Source organism: Pinus tabuliformis, chromosome 8 (assembly GCF_031772625.1).
Source record: "Pinus tabuliformis cultivar Carrire ecotype Pingquan chromosome 8, CPIR1, whole genome shotgun sequence".
In the NCBI taxonomy this organism is placed as follows: Eukaryota; Viridiplantae; Streptophyta; class Pinopsida; order Pinales; family Pinaceae; genus Pinus; species Pinus tabuliformis.
The window spans coordinates 1045401034-1045427431 of NC_142294.1; the positions used below are offsets into that span (position 1 = coordinate 1045401034).

A 26398-nucleotide genomic window follows, 5' to 3' on the forward strand; every position below is an offset into this window, starting at 1 on the left:
GCATCTTGAAGGTCATCTCTTTCTCTTAGTGCCTTGCTATAATTTTGTCTTCTCGAATTCAAATTTGACACCTCTGTAGGATGATTCCTTTATCATCGCTTATTTGAGATTCAAAATCCAACCTTGAATATAGTTTGGCAATGCCATGATTCTTTAATTTTAGGGACAAACCATCCTACACACATAAAATAAGGGCTTGGTTAAGGCTTTAGACTTTAGGGATATTCACAACCTACAAAGGTGAACTTACAATACATAAGTACATAGGCTAATTTCTTTATTTTGAGTTGGGGAAGCTCTAAGGCCCTCAAACATAACATCATGCTTATTAGGAAGTCATGTTCTCAATGTGTATTGGGGGATTGGAAACACCTCTATGATCCTGAAGAAAGAGCGTACCCTACTCACCTGTAAAATGGCTATGGTTGAACTTAGTATGCTTGTCCATAGATTTCTATATGGATGCAATTTCCTTTTCAAGAATCAAACTCCACAATAACAATCGTAGCATTGGCCTAATTTAAAAATCAAGAGACTTGAATTAAGAACATATTTTTTTGTATAATACACATTGGGATGTAGTTCAGAGCAACTTGCAACCTTCATAAATCTTATGAGTTAGCTTGATGGGAACATTTTTATTAGTTAGATATGAAACTAATTATAGAATTCTATGGACCTAATGCTAATATAATATGATTCTACTTAAAAGGGTTTTAATCAAGTAGTTCAAACAAAGATTTAGTACCCCTTGAAGACACGTTTCAACATTCATACATTAGGTAACTAGATCCCACTCCCTTAACAAAGGGCCATTTACCCCAACAACAAAAAAATCCTGGAGTGTGTCATCTAAAATTGGGAGAAAGAAATAATGCTCATAAAGCTAGAATTTTAGTTCTATTATATAGTAAATAGCACATGTGTTAGGTTTATTTTTGAAATTTGTAGACTATGAAGGCACTAGAGTGGAAAATTTTGAAATATCCATCCTCATATCAAGCATCCCAACATGAAGTGGGGAGGAAAAAAGAAGAGTCCTTTTTGAAAATATGGTTCAGAAAATGCTAAACAATATACCTACTTACAGATATGTAAGATTTGTCTGTGTTTTCTTGCAGAACCTAAAACTTTTCTCAAGAGTACCCGAAAAACACCAAACAAGTATCACAAGCCTTAACTGACACCCACAATTTTTTTAACAAAATTTCAAAGAGAACATTTTAAAAATTACTCTTTATCAATCAAATACAATCCTTGAGCCAAATTTCCATGTTTTTATTATAGAGGGTCATGATATGTTTGCCATGCATGAGATATTTAAGTTTCCTTTTCTCCTTATTTCCTTCAAGATGGGTCATTATACTTAACTGTTGCAAGAGAATGTTATCATATTTAAGGGTGCTTCCTTAAACTGGCATGTTATTCTTTTAAGTGTATATCAAATGTTAAGCCACTTGTTAATATCATGTACATACACTTGCAAGGTGTGGTTAGGAAAGGATAAGTTGCCAAGAATAAAAGGAGTTTGGCATGGGGAGTGTATTGTATATTGTTATAGAAGTTGGGAAAAGAGTCAAGTTAAAATAATATGAGGCTCTCCCTTTGATAATTTCCTAGGGTATTTATCTTGCTATCAAAGATACGAGTGCTTCTCAAATAAGAGCTATTTTTATTTCTTTAAGGTCAATTCAACAGTGAAGAATCCAAAACAATTGGTTCATGAGACTATTGATAAATCAAGAACATTGGGATGTTTTGATTGTGTTCATGAAGGAATTCCACCTGTGTGTGGTGCAAGAGGCATCATCTTCCTCAATGAAGTGCACACCATAAGTTTCAAGATAGGCTTACGAGGGGGATCAAGAAATTAAGTAAAACTCTTAGCCTTCAAGTTTCTTATAAAAATTATAATAGATAAAGGTGTGACTAAAATTCATGTTTTAGGGGATTCTTTAGTAGTAATTAGTTGGATTGATGGGAGGTTCAAAGGGTAATATAGTTCTAAGTCCTATTTCAAGATATGAAAAGAATGACATATGTTTTTAAATTGATTTCTTTCTTTCATGTCTATAAAGAGCTCAACTCTGACATTTATTCCCTTTGAAAAGAGGGATTGTAGTGCATTGTTGATACTTAAATCATGAAGGAAGTAGAGAATGGCGAATGCAGAGCCAATTCACATTTTGGAATAGTGAATTCTACAACCTAGACAGTGACTAGTTGACCAAGTGAAGGCCTAATGGGATAGTTATAGTCCCAATTTAGTTACTTGGGAGGATGCTAAGGAGATGCATCATCGTTTGATCTTCCTGTTTTAAAGACTTTGAGACAAAGTCTACATTTAAGAGGGGGTGTATGTAGTTCTCAACTCTAGTTGACGAAATTTGATGATTACCTTAACCTTGATATAGCCTTATGACACATACATTATTCTTTGAGGACCTCAGGTCAAGGATCCAATTATTTTACTTTAGTATTAGTGGATGTGATTATAATTGTGATGTACCAGTTTGATGTTATTTTGGTTATGATGATGATGGACCTGTTTGATAACTATGTGTAATCATGTTAATGAATTCATTATATGTTATCTTGTTTACATATGCTAAGGACTAGATTCTTTCTTATAGTTAGAAATTATATTGATGATTATGTCATAAGGATAATTCAACATGTGTAATTATGACTAACAATATGAGTAACTCTTTCTAATGATTAAGGAGTGTGGCAAGTGACCACTCATATGCCCTTGCATGTAATGAATCGACGACCTCTGGTTTGATCTATTTCATACTATTGACACTAATATTTAAGAGTTTAATTGGTATTCTACTATGGTTACTAATACCATGATAATGGTCGCATACATAAGTCAGTGCTTGATCAAACGAGTCACATATGGGCGATGGGGTTGTACAAGACAGATGGAACTTCATGAGAGGGGTGGGACAACATCCTTGATTCCACCCACTAGCACTCTCATCGTGATTTGGGATGGAAGGTGTTGGGATACCTTCGCCTTAAATCTCATGATGCTATGATGGAAAACTTCAGATTGGGTCGCTCACAATAATTTACTAGGGGGTGTGTAGTAGGGCAGAGTCCTTGATCCCTAGCACCATTAGTATCACCATAGAGGACGTTATAGAAGATGACAATGGTATTTGTTGTCATACCCAATTTATCCCTTCGTAGTCACATGATGCTCGAAGGGAAAGAGACATTGCGCCCTTGGAACTTCAAATGAAATTTCTTGAAGACCACGACCGACTTGGCACCCTTAGCAACAAGAAGAAAACATTGAAAGATAATTAAGGGCTAATGATCTTGCAATGATGAACACTAGTTCACATAATGTAGGAAGTGGGGTTTTATAATCAAATTAATTAAATCGGAAACAAACCTTGGGAGAAGGGAGAATATGAAGAATTATAAACATCAGACCAAATGAGTGACTTTTCCTCCTCATGTTTGGAAAAACTTAAGTATATAATGTGTTTAAAATAGCTTCAAAATATATAATTGTTCTAATAACAAAAGTGAAAAGGGATATAGAGTTAAATTAGAAACATTAATCCAATGATAGTTTACCCTTGTTAAGAAAAGAGGGTTGTGTATGGAATTAAATAATAATAACTTAAAATTAGAGAAGTTTAGTTTCATGAGAGAAATTCCATGTGGAATGAGTGCAACACAAAGATCTCCATCCAAGATTTCAACTTGAGATAAAATAGGAGTAGTCGGGGAACAAAATCTGAGACCTACCAGTTGACTTTTGTAATGAACACAAAATATGGAGTATAAAAGGGGATCAAGGGACAACTATGAGAAGAAATAGAGAATCATTTGGGGGTGAGAAAAATATCATTTTTGATAAGAAATTAAGTAAATAATTTTAGGATATATTTCGTGGGAGACTGACACATGGATAGATGAATAATCAATTATTGGATTAATAAAAAATAATTGTTTTTGCATGAAATAACAAGTGTCATCTATGAACTCCCTAGGAGGGTAGGAGCATGTTATGAGAGAGGGGACTCTCTTTTCCCTACTAATGGATGATTGTCCTAATGCTATTGTGTTTAGAGTGACTACTGAGTTCTATAGTGAGTTTTGTGAAGTGGAGGCTCTTGGGGTGGGAACCCTTGAGTTGAAGTGTTCTCCTCCACTTGCTAGTGTTCTTCCTCTACCATACAACCCCATTTCAACTTGGGGGTCCATGGGGAAGAGGAGTACTCAAGGAGTAGGTTGGGAGGTCAGCAAATGAGTCAGTAACATTCGGTCAGGACACAAAAATTTCCACATGTGTACAAGGAGTACATTAATAGAGCACAAGAATCAACTGACCTAAGATCGAGAATCCATTTCCTCTTGGTGCACAATATCAATGGATTTTGAAAAATTCTCCTGCATGATTATTTTTATTATAATAATTTATCAATTTGTAAAAGTTAAGAAAATAATGTATAATTGTAAATTTCTTGACTATTGATATATATGCCTTGAATTATTGTATAATTATTATGTTAGTTTTTATTATTTAATGAATGATTAATTTTAAAAAGAAAACATCGATTTGGATTGCACAACTTATTTTGATAATAAAAATGTGCATAGCATCCTACTTATAATATTTTGTATGTCATTTTGTTGTGTTTGTTTTGGTTTAAAAAGGAAAGAAAAGGTAAATGGCCATTGAGGAAGGGTTCCTACACCATCATAACCATTTATTTCAAAGGAACGTGATCCCACAACTGTTTTTGTTGCAAAATACTTTTCAATAAAAAAAAATCTTGCAATAATTCAATTCGATCCAAGGCAATGAGTGGGGAAACACATTCCCTCCAGTCTTAAGAGGTTTTTCCATGTCCAATGAAGGCTATAAAGGATTAGGATCATTGAACCTATGTTAATGCATATTGATTTATTTCCAATGATAATGCATGAATAAATTGGAAATTATTGGCCCGTCTCCTCAATGCATATAAATTTAATGAAGGTAAGTAGAGGAAGTTTCTCATTTCGATCGATTACTGGATCAACTTAGGTGACAAACCCTCTCGACCAAAGGGGCATACGAGCAAGTAGGTAGAACTACCCATTTAAGAAGGAGAAACTGCTTTAAACATTTACCTAAAAGGGACTCCATTCCCCAGATTCATGCTTTCAGTGATAAATTTCTTCTGCTAAGGCTTCTGATGTCTAATCGATTTTTGTCATCAAGAACAACACTACTAAGAATTCATTATATCAATGTAACAGAGTTCTAGCACATGCACACACACGTTTTGGTGATTGGACACTGATGAATCCATATAAGGTGATGTAACTGCATTGTAGTAACTCTATTTCCATTACTGGGCTAAGCTTGTAACCAACACCAAAGTATTGACACCTCATTGATTACTAATATAGCTACTGTGAACGTATACATTTCATTACCTTTAACATATTGATATAGCTTGCTTCACTATTAGGTGTGCCTCTACCTCTACAGATGAGTGGGTAAATAAGGTAAACTCTACAGATGGTGGGTAAATGTGGTAAATTGTCTTTGCTTAGTGAGGTGGCGATGGAGACTATGACTTTGCCTTAGTCGCAGGGTCATCAACTAGCAATCCCTTATTTTGAAACAAGTAAAAAGGTAATATCCTACTAGATTTGAGTGATGTAAAATCCATGAATGGTTATTTTAATCAACTGGCCAATTTCAAGTTTGAGTTAATTCACCTGATCAACTAGTTGATTAGCAGAGATGTCCATAACTACAAGTTGGAATGGATTCGGTTCATAAATGCATATACTGAGTGCATTAATATTTCTTGAGTTTAAGCAGAAGTGATGTTGGGTGTAATAATAATGGTTAATGGTTCCTTTTCACTATTTTAAACCATTATTTATCTCATAATTGACTCCCATAATTGCTGATGCCATAGTGAGGATGGGTCGAGCATCCTCCCTCATTCGACTTGATCCCTCAACGCTCTTCAAGGAAGATAAGAAAGAAAGACGAGGTTCACATTACTTAAGATAAAAAATCCCTAAGAAACTAGGGTATATGTACATGAAGTCCAACCTAATCCCAAGCTATAGAAGTACATTGTATGGATCTTTTTTGGGCTAAAGGCCTTTGGTTAATTCCCCTCCTAAGATGTATGAATGAATGATATCTTAATGTCCACGAGACTAAAAATAGTCTATGGGACTACCTGTTGATTTTGGGTAGCATTGGATGTGCTCTAGCTACTAAAATTGGTGGAGAGGCTAAAGCACATGAGATCTCTAAAACACAGAAATGGTTTGGGTAGAATCTAACCAATTTGGGAGATATTAAAATAATTAATAATATTAATAGAGTCCCTAAGTCTAAACTCAGGGAAAATAAAATATTAATGTGAATTAATATAAAAATGAGTTAGAATGGTCCAAAAGTCATGGATCAAGTCAAATCTAATCTTAACCATTAATTAGGGACTTAACCTCAGTCGTTGAAATGTCAGCGAGAAAAGTATAAGAGGAGGCTTGAGGGTCACTTGGAGAATACATTGAGTTGATCAAGAATTTGATTTTCTAGGGTAGGGCTTGCTAAGAAAATCGAAGGAGTAATGAGAGTTGCAGCTGAGGGGCAATGAACGCAAAGGAAGAGAGGCAAAGATAGTACTAGGAGCATCGGTGCAGAAGCTGGGAGAGGGTTGACGCAAAGCCATCCAGAGGCCATGCATAAGCAGCTAGAGGCCACGCATAAGCAGCCAGAGGCCACACATAAGTAGCTAGAGGCCACACAGAAGCAGCTAGAGGCCATGCAGAGCCTAAGGAGGGCCAACATGGGAGACACGGAGCCTCCAGAGGATGACGCAGAGCCCCGAGAGGCTGATGCTGGGCCACAAATGCTTACGCTAGGCTAGATAGGCTGATGCAGACCCTAGAGGTTGACGCTGAGAGATTTTGTGGGGCAAATTGGGGCTGATATCTGTCTTCAGCTGAGAGGTACTACTTCCGAGGGAATTCTTTGTTGGGTGAGCCATTTTTGGCACCTAGATTGTATTCTAAAACTGCTTAATAATAAAACCCTCAAATAGATGCACTAGTTTTCCCGCACTGGGTTTTTCTGGGGACATTAGTCCAAAAATAACGGTGTCACTTGTGTGCTTGTTTTTCCTTCAGTTGATGATCTGTATGTGTTAAGACTGTACTTGTATTTATTTTCAATATTTACATGGTAAATAACTTGTTAATTAACAGCATAAGTAGGAAGAGATAAATAAGGAAGTACAGGAAATATTTCTAACAGTTATACTTAAAAATTCCAACATGGTATCAGAGCATGGTTGCAGATCACAGGATAACTGGGGGCATCAGCTGAGCAGAGCAGCAGTAGCAGAAACAACTGTCTAGAGTTATAGAAGTTGTTCCTAGAGGAAAATTAGCAAGGAAGGGGTGCCACAATGCTTGTGTCATCAGTTCAAGCAGGGAAGAGGATCAACGTAGTAGCAAAGAGGACTAGACTTGACCTACGCAGTGCCCAATCATCTTTCTCAGTGAGGAAGGATTGACACCCGTGGCCAGGAGGTGTGGATTTTGCTGGTGCCAGGATTGCGCAGAGCCTAGAGGCTCTAACCTTTAGTTTGCTGGGGCATAGGAGGCTGTGGGTAAGTTGCAGAGTGAAGCTGGCGGGGTACTGTGGTCAGAACAATACCTAATAGGGAAAGACCAAGGAGGAGGGAGTTGCTGCTAAGGATTTCTAGCCAAGAAATCTGGATCAGTGGTGCAGCTACACTAACGATCAGACTGTGGGCATCTCGACATTGGCAGAGGGGTTTCCAGGAGGGAAATCAAGGCTCAGAGGGAGTCACACCGAGAACTTCTAGGAGGGAAGTAGAGAGACTCGGAAGAGTCGAAAGAGGAGCAGCGAAATGGCAATGAATGGGGTAAGAGATCAGGACAGACTGGACGGAGCCTCAAACTTCGTAGTCTAGAATGCCAGGATCATGTCCATTCTAGACAGGAATCATCTCAAGCACTTTGCCTTGAACATGATAGAAATCCCAGTTGACTCGACTGAGAACGAAAAGTACCAGGAGGCAATGGCAAGGGCCAAGAGCATCATCCTTGACAGGGTCAAGGACCATGTAGTACCACATATTGCCGAAAAGGACACGGCAAAAGTGATGTGGGAGGCCCTGAAGAAATTGTATCAGCATAGTTTCGTGTAGAGGAAGATGCTACTAGAAAATTAGTTGCGATCATACCAGATGCAGAAGGGAGAACACTTAGACACCTTCGTTGGTCAATTGAAGGAGATCTGAGATCAGCTGACTTCCATAGGGGCCACGCCGGATGAGGATATGATGATGATGACCACATTGAATGCAGTCTGAGAGGATTGGGAGGCATTTTTCCAAAGCATACTGGGCAGGTCGACCCTTCTAGATTGGGAGGAATTGTGGGCAACTTTTCGTCAAGAAGAGATCAGAAGGCTAACCAAGACAGGAAGCAGCGGCAAGGGGGTTAGAATTAAGAAGGAGGAAGAGGAGGACATTGTCGTAGCATCTGAGGGAAAGTAGGAGAAACGAAATAAGAAGGACATCTCCAAGGTCAAATGCTTCCACTATGGGGAACTGGGTCACTATGCAAGCCAGTGTCTGAGGAAGAAGAGCAAAGGAGAGGCTTTTGAGACCAAGGTTGTGCCAGCAAGGGCGGAGAAAGAAGTGGAGACAGATGATGACTATGCCATGAGTGCTCATACGCCACTTGAGAGGAAGTGGGGAGACATCAAGCTGTAGTCAGACGGACCACAGGCGATGAGGGGCAGGATCCTCGAGGTACCCAACCTCTTGGATTATACCTTGCTATGGGAGCCCTGATGGGGAGTAGTAGGACTGGAGGATGTCGGTAGAGACAGATGCGGATGGAGAAACAAAGGGAACTACAGTGTAGGAGTCCCAAGACAGCGTGAGGTAGCAATGCAAGATGTACAGAGTTGCTACAACAGCACAGAGGTCAGGGAGGGAGCACTCGTCAGTGACAGAAGGAGCTTCAATATCGGGAGTGTTTTTAGCTTGATGGAGATGTCAGAGTTGGGAGATCAGTTACTTACTTCTCAGTAACTGAGTTGCAGTGCAACAGTTAGCAATGGTAGTGCTATGGGCAACACGATGCAGCATGATGAGAGGGGTTGCAGTGCAGATGCAGCAGTGGCAGTGGCAGGGCCATGGACAACAACACAGATGCAGAGGGAGCTGTCGTACAGATGCAACAGTGGCAGTGGCAGTGGTAGGGCCATGGGTAGCAGTACATGATGCAACAATGTAGAGGATGTTGGACATCAGGCCTAGCATCAGCACAACGACCGATGCCGGATGATCAGGGTGATGCTCAGTGAGGAGTATTACTAGAGCACAATCCTCGCTAAGAGGGAGTGTTGATTTGGGGTAGCATCGGATGTGATCTAGCCATGAAAATTGGCGGAGAGGATAAATCACGTGAGATATCCAATACCTATAAATGGTTTGGGCAGAATCTAACCAATTTGGGAGATATTAAAATAATTAATATTTTTAATGGAGTCCCTAAGTCTAAACTCAGGGAAAATAAAATATTAATGTGAATTAATATAAAAATGAGTTAGAATGGTCCAAAATTCATGGATCAAACCATATCTAATCTTAGCCGTTGATTTGGGACTTAATATCAACCGTTGAAATGTCAATGAGAAAAGTATAAGAGGAGGCTTGAGGGTCACTTCTAGAACACACCGAGTTGATCAAGAATTCGATTTTTTGGTGTAGGTCTTGCTAAGGAAATCAGAGTGATCAAAGTTGTAGCTGAGGGGCAATGAATGCAGTAGTAGAGAGGCAAAGATAGTACCGGGAGCATCAACGCAGAAGCCGGGAGGGGGTTGATGTAGAGCCAGCTAGAGGCCATGCAGAAGCAGCCAGAGGCCATGCAGAAGTAGCCAGAGGCCACGCAGAGCCTAAGGAGGGCTAGCGTGGGAGACACGGAGCCTCTAGAGGCTGACACAGAGCCCCGAGAGGCTGATGCTGGGCCAAAAAGGCTGATGCTGGGCAGACACTGGGTCAAAGAGGCTGATAAAGACCCTAGAGGTTGACGCTGGGAGATTTCGTGGGACAAATTGGGGCTAATATCTGTTTTCGACTGAGAGGTACTACTTCTGAGGGTATTCTCTATTGGGTGAGCCATTTCTGGCACCCAGATTGTATTCTGAAACTGCTTAATAATAAAACCCTTAGATAGTTGCATCAATTTTCCCGCATTAGGTTTTTTCGGGGACATTAGTCCAAAAATAACGGTGTCACTTGTGTGCTTGTTTTTCCTTCAGTTGATGATCTGTATGTGTTGAGATTGTACTTGTATTTATTTTCAGTATTTACATGGTAAATAACTTGTTAATTAACAGAACAAGTAGGAAGAGATAAAGCAAAAAGCACAGGAAGGATTTCTAATAGTTAGACTTAGAAATTCCAACACTACCAGCCTTCCTATTTTTTTCATTTTGCAATTCAATTTTTTTCTTATTCCAATTGATGATGAGCTGACCCAACCGTCTAATAGTGCCCTCATTGAAAAGACAATTCCAAGAAATTTATGCTAAGATATTGCCATAACTGTCCCTGATGTCTTTGAAAGCATCACATTCCAAAATGAAATTCTTTTCCAATTCCACTGCTTCAGAAGTGAAAAAATTACACACCCGTTCTTCCCAAGCTTCTTTAGGTATCTTCTTTATGTGTAAACCTTTATTCCCTCCACAAATCCGAAGTATTTTTATCAATGCCACCCAACCATAATCACGGGAATTAATTCTCAGAATAATATTTTAAATCAATGTAAAGATCGAATCAAAGGGAAGCAATTGCTTCTTAAAAAGTCGCCTGTCCAATGATAAACAGAGAGATGGTCCTCATGGATTATCTTCTATTCTCAATAACAACAAAATCATTATGAAGCAGCCCCAACACTACTGTTGTTGTTGCGACTGCACCCAAAACAACATTGCAGAGACTCAAGTATTCAAGGTTCACACAGTAGGATGTTCTTGCTAGTAGACTAGTGTTGACTCTAGTATGGGTCATCTCAAAACTTATGTTGATTGGTGGTTGAAATTTTGGATTGATATGAGACTAAATGTATCCTAGAGAAATATTGGAGTAATAAGATAGGTTACACTCAAAGTCATTCAATTTCCAATAATTGCGTTAGAACCTTGAGGTTTCCCAAGCATATGAAGGCTCCAATTTATTTATATTACCAGCTAGATAACTTCTATCAAAACCATCGGCCATATGTCAAAAGTAGAAGTGACAAGGAGTTTTTGCAGGGGTTGAAGACTAAGGATATATATAGGAAGGATTGTGTACCTGAAGGTTTCTCAAATGACTATGAATTAGACTACCTGGCCTTATAGCTTGGAGCTTGTTTAATGACACTTACCAAATTTTTTTGAACATGTTGAACTGAATGTAAATAACATCTTGGAAGAGTGATCAAGAACATAAATATAGAAAACATATTTATCCTTACAATTTTCCAGAATGCAACATTAATTGGTGGTGCCAGGATAGATCCATTGATACCTTTGTGTGAGAAAGACAACCTTATTGTATGGATTCACACAACAACACATATAACATTGGAAGGATTGAGGTGGAACTTCTAGCTAATGACTGTATTATAGTGCAGATTCAAAATAACTCTAATGTATATAGATTTGGTGACAAGAAAAGTTTGGCACTTTCCACCACAAGTTGGCTTTGAGAGAAAAATGATTTCATGGGGGAGATTTAATTGTCATTAGGGCATTATGCATCCTTTTGGCATTGTCTTTCTTTATTTTTCATATTAAATTTCAACACTTGAGGCATCTGTATTTCTCATCAAAAAGATAATCTAATTTTCGCATATCTTATTATGTAGCTATTGTGAAAACAAGGAAGAGAAGTGAGTGGAGAGGTACATGAAATATTTTATGGCTAAATGTGTTTAATAGTTTGACAACCATCCTAAGAGAAATGTCCAATAATAAAAATAATGAACCATCCCATGATCAAACCAAGGTACAAAGGTATATATTTATACACTTATCAAGGAAAATGAAGGCATGATATTTTAAAAGTAATGTTTAAGAAAGGTTCAATTGAAGTCCCACTTGGAAGAGTGGTGTGCCCAGGTTCAATGTGTGAAGCTCACTCTAATACCTTCTTATCAGAGCAGACTTATCAAGTAACACCATATCTCTTTGTAAGGAGGATTGTGAAGGTATAGGAAGTCTGTCGCATAAGTGTGTGCAAATAACCATAATACCCATTTCATACATAAAAGAAAGATGAATTCCATCAATGAAACCGATCTGCTTATGAAATCTGAAAGGAACAATTTAAAGGATTTGAAGTGTATGCATAGATTGAACCTTCCCTTCATAATATCTTTGTGAACTATATTCTGCAATCTAAGTTATAATTGGAAACCAAAACAAAGGAAATTTGCAATCAGCCCAAGGAAAACTCCATGGAAGGACTATTTATCATAGAGATCCAAAGCCTATACCTATGCCAAGTCTCAATCCAGTGACATCCAAATTTGTGGAAGGGTAATTAGATCGAGCATGGAAGATATCTTCATGACAGATCCAAGGCATCCTATTTAACATTGAAACCATGAAAATCAGTGACATATGAACTAATCTCATAGAAGTACTAATAAATCTATGAAATAATCAGAAAGCAAGTCCAACGTTCATCTAGAAGCCCTGAAGATCATACAAGTCTTGTTACCTCAGTTTTTGTAGCATTGCAACGATAGTTTCGTGAAGCAGCTTGAAGGTTCGTAGGCTGAAGATCTAAGGCACCTCTATTAAAGGTAGATGATAATGGCCAACTAAAGGATCGTATATCTGCAAGGATGGTTAAGGTAAGGTTGAAATATGTATGTACAATCTTTGTTCATATGCAATTAATGACCTATGTCAATTGTAGTAATGCTAATATAATGATCTAGTGCTCTCTTGAAAGATAGTAATGCATTATAAAAAGGGTCTATGTAGATATCTTTTAGAGATCATTAATATGTTAGCATTTGAAGTTTGTCCTTGCGTTAAGTTTATGAAATCAAGAAATGAAATGAATTCCTTCTCACATATAGAGAGATTGCTAATGAAATTTCTAGGGTTTGCATTAGTATGCTTGTAAAATTTTCAATTCTTAAATGTTAGATGGAGATTCCAGGGTTTGTAAACTTTAGCAAATGTTTGAATTATAAAACCCTAGGAATTAAACCCTAACTAAAATTTTCTGCTATAAAAAGAAAACGTAGCTCCTAAGTATGACAAAAATGACATCATGTAAGGACAAGGTTCATGAAAAGGTCCACGATTAAGAGGGAGTTGACTCTCCTCAAAGAGATAAGTATTCTACACCTCCTTTCTTTAATTATTGTTGTTGCTATCATGTTTATGTACTTTTCCTTTTGTTCTTTCAAAGTCTTCTAATAAAGGTTGCAGGTCAAGATAAGATCTATCTAAGCTTGACTAGCAGATGGAAGAATTGAAGGAATGTAGCAAAGCACAAAGACAAGAAAAAATTATTTTGAAGTATGCATCAAAGAAGTCAATTAGATGGCAACATGGCAAACAAGGCTTAATAAAAGAAGAAGTTCACCTACCTCAACTAGAAATAGGGAGCTATGATTGGTTAGATTCAAGAACACATTGATTGGGTTGATAGTACTGATGATGATGGAAATACTACTGATGATTAGGAGCTAATATGATTTCTTGGAAGAGTGTGAAGCATAATTCTGTTGCAATACAAAGAAATAATATGTGAAGGCTTGTGCAATCAACGGTGGAGAATTTTGGCGCCATAAGGTGTTTGATGAACTACTTGATGACATGTTGGATTCAAATTTGCATGAAGATTGTCATAGAACCATGAAGGTCGTAGTGATTTATGATTCAAGAGTATGATGTAGATAGGACTTGAGAAACTACAACATATATCCATGTAAGACCAAGTAGCTGATACATTGATGAGTAGTTTTGAGACAAACTTAGGCTTGTGGTTATTTCTTCCTATTTGGGGGGGAGTGAGAATCTCATCCCTAGTTGAGAGGGAGTGAGGGTGGACACCATGTTCTTTGTGTGTCATGTACTATGGCCAGGAGTAACAACCATAAGCCTAGTAAAGGATTTGGTATGAAGAATGGTGAATTGGATAAGCATCATGGACTTGAGTTAGGTATTCTGATTGACTATGATTAACATCATAAGTTGGATACACAGACTTGCTAAAGAATGGTCCAGAGGACATATTTTTCCTTGGATTAGGAAATGGTCCTATGAGGTGATACCTTAGGAACACTTGCGTGGGGTATGTACCTCAGAGGTGGTGGTATCAAAATTTATGCCTCCTAGCATTGTGCTTTGATTTAGTGGAGAGATATAACTTGTTAGTCAAGGCCTTGCTATTTTGACAATGCTAGCTATGATGATGTAAATCATCATTGATGCTTATCAATCCAAATCCTTCCTTATATGAATATTTTGTTGAGATTTGTAGCTTGGGAGGTACTCCAAGCCCTAGGGTTCGGGGTTTGGAGGAAGGAGCACCACAAATGTGTTTTGTGGGCTTATAACCCAAGCTTGGGGTTTTGTAACCAAAGATGTGGGGCCAAAATCATGAGGAGTTTGCTTGGTTTGACTCTTGGAGATGCAAGAGGACTCTTAGAGAAGAAAGAGGCAACTTCAAGCACCAAGATCAGAGCTCTAGAAACAAAGATATTAATTTTTATATATTTCCGTTGGGATAATGACACATAAGTTGAGTCAGCTAGCTTAGTTTTGTGTCCTCAAGGGATGCGTTGAGGCCCAAGGTGAAGTATATAAATATGGGTGATGTTAGAGCTCATTTCTCACATCCAAGAAGCAACAAAACATAAGATACATCTATGTTTTGGGCTGCAAATCAAGGGAAAACCTCAAGAGAGAAGACTTGTTTTGGGTATTTATTGAGACTGTTTGAGGGCCGAGTTGATCTCTGTGCAGGTCGAGGATAGAATGGTTTTGGGAAGTTTGGTGTGGTTTTTATTTGTGGACATACCTCTAGAAAAGAGATGCAGTCTGTATAGTTTATTGGAAAAGGGGCCGAGCCGTATACTTTAGGTTGGAGGGGGCCATAAGGCCTAGACGAGGGATGGAACCCATCTACAACAACAACACCACCAATGCATGGGAGTAGGTGGCTAAGGGAGGAAGGTAACAAATGTAGGATTCCTGTTGGAGATTACAATTATGGCTGATGCGGACTATAGTTTTCCCTAACTAGACCATAAACTTAAAAACAATGTACACTAGCTTAGAAAGGTATGTTGTGATGTGTTTTATGTTGGTTTGTTGCTAGTGGATGAGGTGTCTAGGTAGGATAGACTTGGTTGGGTGTCTCAACATTGTTAGAGTGTAGCAAGGAGGTGCTCAAAGGAGCCCTAAGTGCAGTGCAAGGAAGGACACTTGGACTACTAGTAGATGTAGGTTGTTTGGGTAAAGCTTAGGACTGATTCTTAAAGGACAAAGGAAGGAGGTCAAGGGAGCAGATTACATCAGCCCAAGTTCATTGAAGAGAAGGACATATTGTAATGATAGGTGGGAACCCTTTGACCTGAAGTTCGTCTTCATTGGAGCATCACAGGAAGACATTAGAGGGAATAAGTCCCAAAGGAGTTGAGGAGCAGTGGTGGGTAGTTGAGAGTTGTTCACAAATGAGGTTCTGAACAAATCAACATGACTCTCTATGTGTTGATGCATTGATGGACTAACAATCAACTAGAGAGGAGATTAGATTCGTGCTCAGTGACCTAATGGAACTAGTACATTGATAAAGGTAAGAGCTATAGATTGGGAGCATAAGGACCAACAATTGTGTTCAAGGTATGATCGAAGAGTTGTGATGGTGCACAACATCAGTTAGATGATCAATGCATCTTGTTCTTGTATTCCTGTATCAGTGGATGTATAAGGACCATTATCCTTGGTACGAGAGCCCTAGACCATTACATTAAAGATTGTTAATATAAGTAAGCTGAGTTATTGAAAATTTGTAAAAGGTTGTATATATTTGTTGTATATTGTTCCACTATGCAAAGTAGTTTGTTGTGATACTTAGATTGGTAGCATCAATGATTGTAAGATTCTAACCTCGACTTTATTATCGTGGAAAAACAACATCATATCAGAGTTACTTTGAAGGGCCAATGAATCAGAGTGTGCACAACAAAGTACAACTTAAGAGAGAGTTGGTCACATTGTTGTGGAAGGGCTCGCAACAATGTCGAATTTGAAGGTTGGTCTCCGATATGAGGACAGGTTGGAAGGGTTGTCCAAGTATAGTCCATGGAAAGAAAGGATAAAGTTGGTTTTGATGGTGAACAAGATCTGGAACTTTGCCAGAAAGTAATCAAGAAGCCAACAAACCCTAAGGAGATGGAAGTGTACGAAGAGTTGCATACGTAGGTGAAGTTGATCATCCTAGACCATGTCAAGGATTCCTTAATACCTCATATGTCTGGGAAGAACACTACCCATGAGATGTGGGAGGCTCTTCAGAATTTGTTCCAGAATAAGCACAAGAACTGGGTATTGGTATTACAAGACAAGTTGAAGGCCACCAAGATGATACAGAGTGAAGGGGTGACTTCATATCTAACGAGGTTGTCTCAGGTTTGAGATGAGCTTGCCACCATCAGTGACATTGTTTCAGATTCTGTGGTGGTTAGGATTGCCTTGAAGGGGTTTACTCCAGAGTGGAAGCCATTCATCAAGGGAATTGCTGCTAGGGACAAGCTACCATACTAGAATAGGTTGTGGGATGACTTCATTCAAGAATAATTGTGAGATGAGGATCTTCATTCGAACAAGAAGGCTTCTAATGAAGACATGGCTCTTGCAATGAGAATGAAGGGAAAGAAAAATAAGGACTTGAGTAAGATCAAGTGTCTCAACTGTGGAGAGTTTGATCATTATTCGATGAAGTGTCTAAGGAAGAAGCAGGGAAATGATGAGAAGAAGAAGGGGAAACAGGTTGCAGGTGTTGCCTCTTCTACCGAGATCGATGACCTCTCTAGGAGATTGGAGAGTGAGGGCTTTTCATTTATCTCTCATTTCTCACCAGGTGCCATTGATGAGGTAGCATGGTACATGGATAGTGGTGCATCGAAGCATATGACAGGTTCGCAAGATGTGATCAAGACTTTAGCTAAGTGGGACTCTAAGTTGCATATCGTGTTGGGCGACAAAAGTCCGAAAGAGATCAGGGTATTAAGTTTTGTGCCATTCAGGATGGATTCAAGTCAGGTGATGCAAGTTCAAGATGTATTGTTTGTAATAGGACTCATATATAATGTGATATCTGTCTCAACGATCGAGCATAAGGGGTTTGAGGTGTTGTTCCAGGACGGGAAGACGAGACTCAGTCCTAGAGGCTCTAGCTGTATAAGTGTCATGATTGGAGTTAGAGAGCATGGTCTACATAGGTTAATGGGAAAGCTTGTAGATCATGAGAAGAAGAAGGAAGAGAAATTCTAGGTTCCAGATGTTCAGAGGGAGCATAGTTCTAGAGGGAGTTTGTAGGTTCAGGGGGAGAATGTGCAGCCTAAGAAAATTGCATGGTCAGTGGGGAGTAAGGGTACTTCTACAATTTTGAAGAAGGAATCATGGAATGACTTGAAAGCATTTTAGGAGAGGAAGAAGCTAGAGGCTTCCAATGACAACTACACTTTCGAGAAGGGTGTTTTGTACCCAAAGGTGTGGGGCCAAAACCATGAGGAGTTTGATTGGTTTGACTCTTAAAGAAGAAAGAGGCAACTTTGAGCATCAAGATCAAAGCTCTAGAAATGAAGATATTATTTTTTTATATATATTTGGTTGGGCCAATGACACATAAGTCAAGTCGTCCAGCTTAGTTTTGTGCCCTCAAGGGATATGTTGAGGCCCAAGGTGAAGTATATAAATATGGGTGACGTTGGAGCTAATTTCTCACATCCAAGAAGCAACAAAACATAAGATACATTTTTGTTTTGGGTCACAGATTAGGAGCAAACATCAAGAGAGAAGACTTGTTTTGGGTATTTCTTGTGACTGTTTGAGGGCCGAGTTGATCTGAGTGCAGGCTGAGGCTAGAAGGAAGGGTTTTGGGCAGAGTGGTGCGGTTTTTATGTGTGGAAAGACCTCCAAAAGAGAGCCGCAGTGTGTATAGTTGAATAGATATGAGGTCGAGACTTATACTTCAAGTTGGAGGCGGTCATAAGCCCTAGACAAGGGATGAAACCCATCTACAATAATAACATATGGGAGTAGGCGGCTAAGGGAGGAAGGTCCCAATTGTAGGAGGCCTGTTGGAGCTTACAATTAGGGTTGATGTGGACTGTAGGTTGCCCTAACTAGACTGCAGACTTAACAACAATGTACACCATCTTAGAAAGGTATGTTGTGATGTGTTTTATGTTGTTTTGTTGTTAGTGGATGAGGTATCTAGGTAGGACAAACTTGTTTGGGCATCTCAAAGTTGTTGGAGGGAAACAAGGATGTGCTCAGGGGAGCCCTAAGTGCAGTGCAAGGAATGAAGCTTAGATTATTATGAGAGGTAGGTTGTTTGTGTAAAGCTCATGACTAATTCTTGAAGGACAAAGGAAGGAGGTCAAGGGAGATGATTACATCAACCCAAGCTCATTGAAGAGAAGGACATCTTGAAGTTATGGGTGGCATCCCTTCCGACCAAAGTTTGTCTTCATTGGAGCAACACAAGCAGACATTAAAGGGAAGAAGTCCCAAAGGACTTGAGGAGCAGTAGTGGGCAATTGAGAATTGTTCGCAAACGAAGTTGTGAACAACTCAACAAGAGTCTTTATGTGTTGATGTGTTGATGGACTAACAATCAATTAGAGAGCATATTGGAACCACGTTCAGTGACCTAAAGGAGTTGGTATATTGATAGAGGTAGGAGCTACAGGTTGGGAGCACAAGGACCAACAATTGTGTTCAGGGTATGATCGAGGTGCTGTGATGGTGCACAACATCAGCTAGATGATCAATGTATCTTGTTCTTATATTCTTATATCAGTGGATGTATGAGGGCTATTATCCCTGGTATGGGAGCCCTAAACTATTGTGTTAAAGATTGTCAATATAACTAAGTTGAGTTATTGAAAATTTGTAAAAAGTTGTCTATATTTGTGCACTAGTAGATTCACTGTTGTATATTGTTCCATTGTGAAAAGTAGTTTGTTGTGATACTTGAATTGGTAGTGTTAGTGATTGTAAGATTCTAACCTAGACTCCAATATCGTGGAAAAACAACATATCTCAACTTGAGAGTATCTTGTTGTGTCATTTTGAATACCTCCCTAGTTAAGAGGGAGTGTTGAAAATGTAACTAGTGTTAGCCTTCATAATGTAATAAAATGTAATTTTTATCATTGGCATATTTATTATTATTATTTATCTTTGGCCAAAGGATGTTCGTCATGCTTATAAGAGTAAAAAAGAGTTAAAAATAAATTATTTTAGGTCAAAGAAAACATACGTGAGTCATGTCCCATTTGGACATTTGTTAGAAAAAAAATTTTGAATTTTTATTGAGTCAAAGTTTGCGAAAGTGTACAAGTCGACCCTCCTTGGGAACAAGTCGGCCAGGGCTTCCAAGAGCCACTTATTCAACCTCCTCGATATATATATATATATATATATATATATATATATATATATATATATATATATGGTTATTTGATCACTATGGAGGACATTCACTGAACATCATCATACATATCTTTTGCAACTAACTAATGGAGAAAAGGATGAAAAAGAAGGGTAGAAAGAGCTCACACTTTAGGAAGAATTTTTGTGAGGAAAGGTAAAAAATTTGATCTAGCTGTAGACTTGAAATTTTAGGAGCGAGACTTCAGGAAGGCCCAAAATTTCAATAGCGAGATTTCAGGAAGATGACCAGTTTGACCCGTGTTGACTAGATTTGGAGGTGACTTGGAGGAGGGTTGGACTTGGCATTTTGGTGGCACTTTTGGGTCTTGATTTTGGTCTTGGATATCTCATTTTGATCTGATTCTATAATAAGGATTGTTGGGTTTTCCCCCTTGAGGGGTTTTGACTTTGCTTGGAGCCAAATTTCTGGTGTCTCTTGTCTTTTATGCATTATGATATCTATGTTCTTGTTTTAAATGTTAATTGCTTCATGAATAATAAAGGAAAAGAAAAAATGAACACTAAATAAATTCACAAGTAATTATCATGTTAAGAAATTCCCCATTGCATTGGAATTTCAACACTCTTCTTCCCCACAAACCCTTGAATTGCATTGCATCTGTATGGAAGATGAATGCACTAGCAAGTGGAGAAGAGTCCTCAATCTCAAGAGGTTCCCACTCATAAGACCTCCACTTTTATCAAACTCACCATGAATTTCAATAGTTACTCAATGCAAATAATTGAACAATAGGGTGCTCAAAGGCCCCCTTTTCATAACAAGCTCCTTCTTTTATAGAGGGTTTCAATAGTGACCCTTGGCACCTCATGTAAAACAATTTATTTACTTATTTATTTTTTTATTCCAATATTTTGATTATTCATCTAGCCATGTGTCATCCCTTCACCAAAGCTCTCATTAAATTATTTTCTTAACTTCTTATTAAAAACCTATTTTCATTCACCCACACATGTTTCCTTATTTCTTCTCTTAGTCCTTCAATCTCAATTTAGATTCCCCATTTTGTGTCCATTAACCTAAGTCAACAAGTAGATTTTAGATTCTTGTCCCCCACTACCTCCAAATTTCTCTCATGTTAAAGTCTTAATTAGAGATTTTTGTGTTATGCTTTTGCCACATGGAGGTCCTCTAATGAAATTCATTTTCTCAAATTTTAAATTAATATTCTCTAATTTCAAGTGCAACCCTGTGTTCATTTTGAGAATATATTGTCATTGGATCAATGCTTACATTTTGATTTTATGTCTTCCTTTCCTCTTGTTATGAGAACAATTTAGATACTTAGGAGTTATTAAATTTAAAGGTTTTTAAAGTGTGCAAATGGTTGGTATGATTATTTATTTGATTTAACCTTCATATATGCACCTATTTTCCCCTTTCCAAAGTTTTAAAATTATAATTTAAAATTTCCTCAATACCTCCTTGCTTATATTGTGTTTTAGTTTTTTATAAATGCATGAGTGTGAACAATCATTTACCTTCAAGCTCTTCCTGATGCCAAGGGTGCCAAGTTGGTCATGCCCTTTAAGAACTTCTCTAAGTTCCACGGGTGCCATGCTGCTTTCCCTTCGTACATCCATGATTAAAGAGGGGAACATGGGCATGGCAATGGAGACCATTGTCATCTCCTACATCATCTTCCATGTGAGACTAATGGTGCTGAGGATAAAAGAATTTGCTTTAATGTGTGCCCCTTAATAATGTTGGGTTGTGTTATATTCTTTCCATGACTAGTCCACGTAGTTAACTAGGGGGTTAGAAGGGGGGCAGAACCCCCTCTTCGTTGCACCGATTGCGTAGCGGTGGGGGGGGTCACAAGGGGTTTGAGGGGTGTAGGTAACCCCACTCTATGGGGTCTGGGGCAGCGCCCCAGAAAAGTTTGGTTTTGGACCCTATGTTAAGTTGGGTGGACCTACCTATGGTTTTGTGCATGATTTTTGCACATGGTTTTAGACGCGATGGTTTTCGGTCCATGGTTTTGGACGCGATGGTTTTCGGTTCATGGTATTGGATGCTTTGGCATGTATAAATATGTATTGTAACATTGAAAGGAACATAATGAAAAATTCAGCTGGTAGTCTCGATTTTGGGATTTAGGGGAAAATCTATGCATATATGTGTTTTATGTGTTATGCTCTCGCATTGTTTATTTTTTGTGTTTTTAGAATTCGTATGCAGGTAATTTCTGTACGGGGTTAAAACCTACATTTTGTATCGGAGTTGTTTTGGCTTCAAGAGGACGCCTTTGTTGTTGAGGGGTTTCGCTTAGGCTTGTGGTAGACCTTGTTCAGTGGGAGATCTGCGGGATCGATTCTGGTGGTGAAAGAAGATGGCGAGTAGTGGAAAGATAGAGATCGAGAAATTTAATGGTCAGAGTTTTGAGTTATGGAAACTCAAGATGGAAGATCTGTTGGTGGATAAAGATCAATGGATTGCAGTAGATACAGGGACTAAACCAATGGGAGTGTTCGATGAAGATTGGAAGAAGTTGGATCGGAAGGCAACGAGCACAATACGATTGTGTGTCTCAGATTCAGTATTGCTGAATGTATCAGGGGAAGTTATGACAAAGGCTTTGTGGGACAAGTTAGGGACTTTGTACCAATCTAAGTCTCTGGTGAATAAACTGTTCCTACGGAAAAACTGTATAACTTGAAGATGAAAGATGGAGACTCGGTGACAGAGCATCTGAATGCATTTAATACTCTGGTAAGTCAGTTATTATCCGTTGATATTAAAATTTCAGATGAAGATAAGTGCATCAATTTGTTGTGTTCTCTACCAGATTCGTGGGATAGTTTGGTTATTGCAATAGGTAGCAATGCAACTGCCTTGCAGTTTGATGAAATAGTCTCATCTTTATTGACAGAGGAAATGAGACGAAAAAATATGGAGAGCTAGAATGGTGATGCCTTGTCTGTACGAGGACGGTCCCAGAACAGAAACAAAAATAAGTCATCGAGTGGGAGGTCTAAATTTAGAGGGAGATCTAAATTTCCAGGAAAACCTGTAAAGGTGGTGTGCTGGAAATGCAAAAAGAAAGGACACTACAAAAGGGACTGTAAATCTAAAGCTCCTGATAAAGGAAAGGGATCTGATGATGCTCCTTCTGCAGAGGCAAAAACCACCTAAGATGAAGGTGTGGATGTGTACTTGGCTTCTTCAAGTACACATGTAGATAATGAGACATGGTTGATTGACTTAGGTGCATCCTTTCACTTTACTCCCCATAGAGAGTGGTTCTGCGAGTATGAGAAATATGATGGTGGTGATGTCTTTTTGGGGGATGACAGGAAGGCTAGAATCGTTGGTCGCGGAAAAGTAAAGTTGAAGTTGCAACGTGTAAGGGTTAGAACACTTCCGAGTGTTCTGCATATTCTTGCGTTAGCCAGAAATCTGATTTCTGTAAGCAAGCTGGATGATGCAGGTGTAAAAACAGTGTTCGAGAAGGATACCTACAAGATGGTTTAGGGAGCAATGATATTGATGTGAGGAGTTTGAATTGGAACTCTGTACAAGCTGCAAGGTAACACTGTTGTTGATGGGTGCAACAATTTTGTGGTTCCTGAAAGTGGAGCAGAAAATCTAGTAGTCTTTGGAGAGAAGACCATATTGTGGCATCAAAGGCTTGGACATATTAGAGAGAAGGGTCTTCGAATACTTCATGGTAAAGGTATGGTAGAAGATATGAGTAATAGCTCTCTGGATTTTGATTTCTGTGAAAATTGTGTATATGGGAAGCAGAATTGGGTGAGCTTCCCCTCTGGTGGTAAGAGGGAGAAACATATTTTAGAACTTGTACATAGTGATGTGTTTGGACCTGTGAAAATTCCATCACTAGGTAAGTCTGTGTACTATGTATCATTTATAGATGACTTCTCAAGGAATACATGGATATATTTCCTTAAGAAGAAATCTGAAGTCTTTGATAGGTTTAAAGAATTTAAGGCTCTGGTGGAAAACCAGACAGAGAAAAAGATAAAGGTGTTGAGGACAGATAATAGTGGAGAGATTTTGCAGCAAAGAATTTGAAGAATTCTATAAGTGTGGTATAGCACGACAGAAGACTACTCCATACACACCTGAGAAAAATGGAGTTGCAGAAAGAATGAACAAGACGTTGATGGAAAGGGCAAGAAGCATGCTCAGTGGCGCTGAGTTAGGACAAGAATTCTGGGCAGAGGCGGTGGAGACAACATGTTACTTGGTCAACAGATCACCTTCATCAGCGTTGGAGGATAAGACTCCATAAGAGGTATGGACTAGTAAGAAACTCTCTCTTTCACATTTGAGGGTATTTAGATGTGATGCACATGTACATGTTCCAAAGGACAAAAGAACCAAGTTGGATAGTAAATATGAAAAGTGCATCTTTATTGGGTATAATGATGATTTAAATGGTTATAAGCTTTGGAACTTAGTAACAAGGAAAGTTGTGTACAACCAAGATGTGGTGTTCATAGAGGTGAAAGATGTTATTAAATATGAAGTCTAACCAAAGGAACTTGAGAAGATAGAGTTTGAGCTTAAAGAGAAAGAATCAGACTCTACAACAGAAGAGGAATTAGAAGATGAAGAACCACAAACTTCGGGTGTGAGAAGATCAATTCGAAAAAGAAGGCAAACGGAAATGTATGGTCCATCTTCTTTCTGTTCAAATTTTGCTTTATCTGTTATTGATGATGATCCTAGAACTGTGAAGGAAGAAGTAGATTCAAAAGATGGAAAACTCTGGAAAGAGGCCATGGTTGATAAAATGGCATCTTTGCACAAAAATGAGGCTTGGGATCTGGTGGAGTTGCCAGCTAGAAGGAAACCCATTGGAAACAAATGGGTGTTCAAAAAGAAGACAAATGTAGAAGGAAAGGTGGACAAATACAAAGTTCGGTTGGTAGAAAAAGGTTATTCCCAGGTGTTGGGAATTGATTTTGGTGATATTTTTCTCTTGTTGCCAAGGTAGCTTCTATTAGATTACTTTTATCTGTTGCTGCTGCTTTTGATTTTGAGGTAAAACAGATGGATGTGAAGACAACATTTCTTCACAGGGATCTGGAAGAGGGGATTTACATGAAGCAACCGTAAGGTTTGCGGTGAAGGGTAAGAAAGAAATGGTATGCAAGTTAAAGAAGTCTTTGTATGGGTTAAAACAGTCACCAAGGATGTGGTATCATAAATTTGATACATTTATACGGGGACTTTGCTTCACTGGAAGTAAAACAGATCACTGTGTGTATTTTAAATTAATTTGTGACTGTGTTATTTATCTGGTTTTGTATGTGGATGATATGTTGCAGGTTGGAAATGACAAAGAAATTATCCAAGATTTGAAGACCCAATTGTCCTCCAAATTCGACATGAAAGATCTTGGTGCTGCAAACTATATTTTGGGCATGGAAATTAAAAGAGACCGAGCAAAGAGGAAGCTTTGATTAAACCATAGGAAGTATGTCGAGACAATACTACAAATGTTTAATATGCAAGATAATAAACCGGTGAAGGTTCCTATTCCTGTAGGTGTGAGGTTATCTGCTGAACAATGTCCCAAGACACAAGAAGAGGAAGAGGATATGTCTCGTGTTCCATATGCAAGTGTAGTCGGTAGCTTGATGTATGCAATGGTCTGTACTAGACCAAACATTGCACATGCAGTGGGAGTATTCAGTAGCTTTATGTCAAAACTAGGGAAGGAGCACTGGATAGTAGTGAAGCAGGTTTTCAAGTATTTGCGTGCACTAGTGATTATGGTTTGTGCTACCAAGGAAGACCAGGATTAGACAAAGTGTTGGATATTCGTGGCTTTGTTGATGTAGAATGGGCTGGAGATCTGGATTAGAGAAGATCTACAAGTGCGTATGTGTTTAACCTATTTGGAGGTGTAGTCAGTTGGATGAGTAAGAAACAATCTGTAGTGTCACTATCAACTACAGAGGCAGAATACATGGCAGCCACTCATGCAAGCAAGGAAGCAGTTTGGTTGCAGAAATTGTGTTCAAGTATGGGGTTAGTACAGGGAGCTATAAGGATAGACTGTGACAGCGAAAGTGCAATTTTCTTGGCAAAGAAGCCTGCGTATCATTCAAAGACAAAGCACATTGATGTTCAGTATCACTTTGTGAGGGATATGATAGAAGACAAAAAGGTGTTGTTGGTAAAAGTAGACACTTTGAAGAATATTGCAGATGCATTGAAAAAATCTGTGAGCTCTAAGAAGTTCTCTTGGTGTAGAGAAAAAATGGGCGTTGCAGGGCTGGATAAATGATTAAGCTCTCTTGTGGTCCACTGTGGAAAGAAAACAAGGAGTGGGAGAATGTTGGGTTGTGTTATATTCTTTCCATGACTAGCCCATGTAGTTAACCGAGGGGTTATAAAGGGGGCAAAGCCCCCTCTTCATTGCAAATTGTGTAGCGGGGGGAGTCACAAGGGGTTTGGTTTTGGAACCTATGTTAGGTTGGGTGGACCTACCTATGGTTTTGTGCATGATTTTCGCATATGGTTTTGGATGCGATGGTTTTCGGTCCATGGTTTTGGACGCGATGGTTTTCGGTCCACAGTATTGGATGCTTCGGCATGTATAAATATGTATTGTAACATTGAAAGGAACATAATGAAAA

At 38.7% G+C, this 26398-nt stretch overlaps 1 protein-coding gene and 1 pseudogene across 1 annotated transcript; both read left to right on the forward strand.

Annotated features, from left to right (window-relative positions):
- The first annotated feature begins 11248 nt into the window (after nt 1-11248).
- Nucleotides 11249-11811, forward strand: LOC149238932 (putative ALA-interacting subunit 2 pseudogene; annotated as a pseudogene).
- Nucleotides 11812-16948: 5137 nt separating this feature from the next.
- On the forward strand, nt 16949-17596 carry LOC149238933 (uncharacterized). Its single transcript, XM_089369703.1, has one exon. The coding sequence runs from the start codon at nt 16949-16951 to the stop codon at nt 17594-17596; it is 648 nt and encodes a 215-aa protein (XP_089225829.1).
- Nucleotides 17597-26398: the final 8802 nt, after the last annotated feature.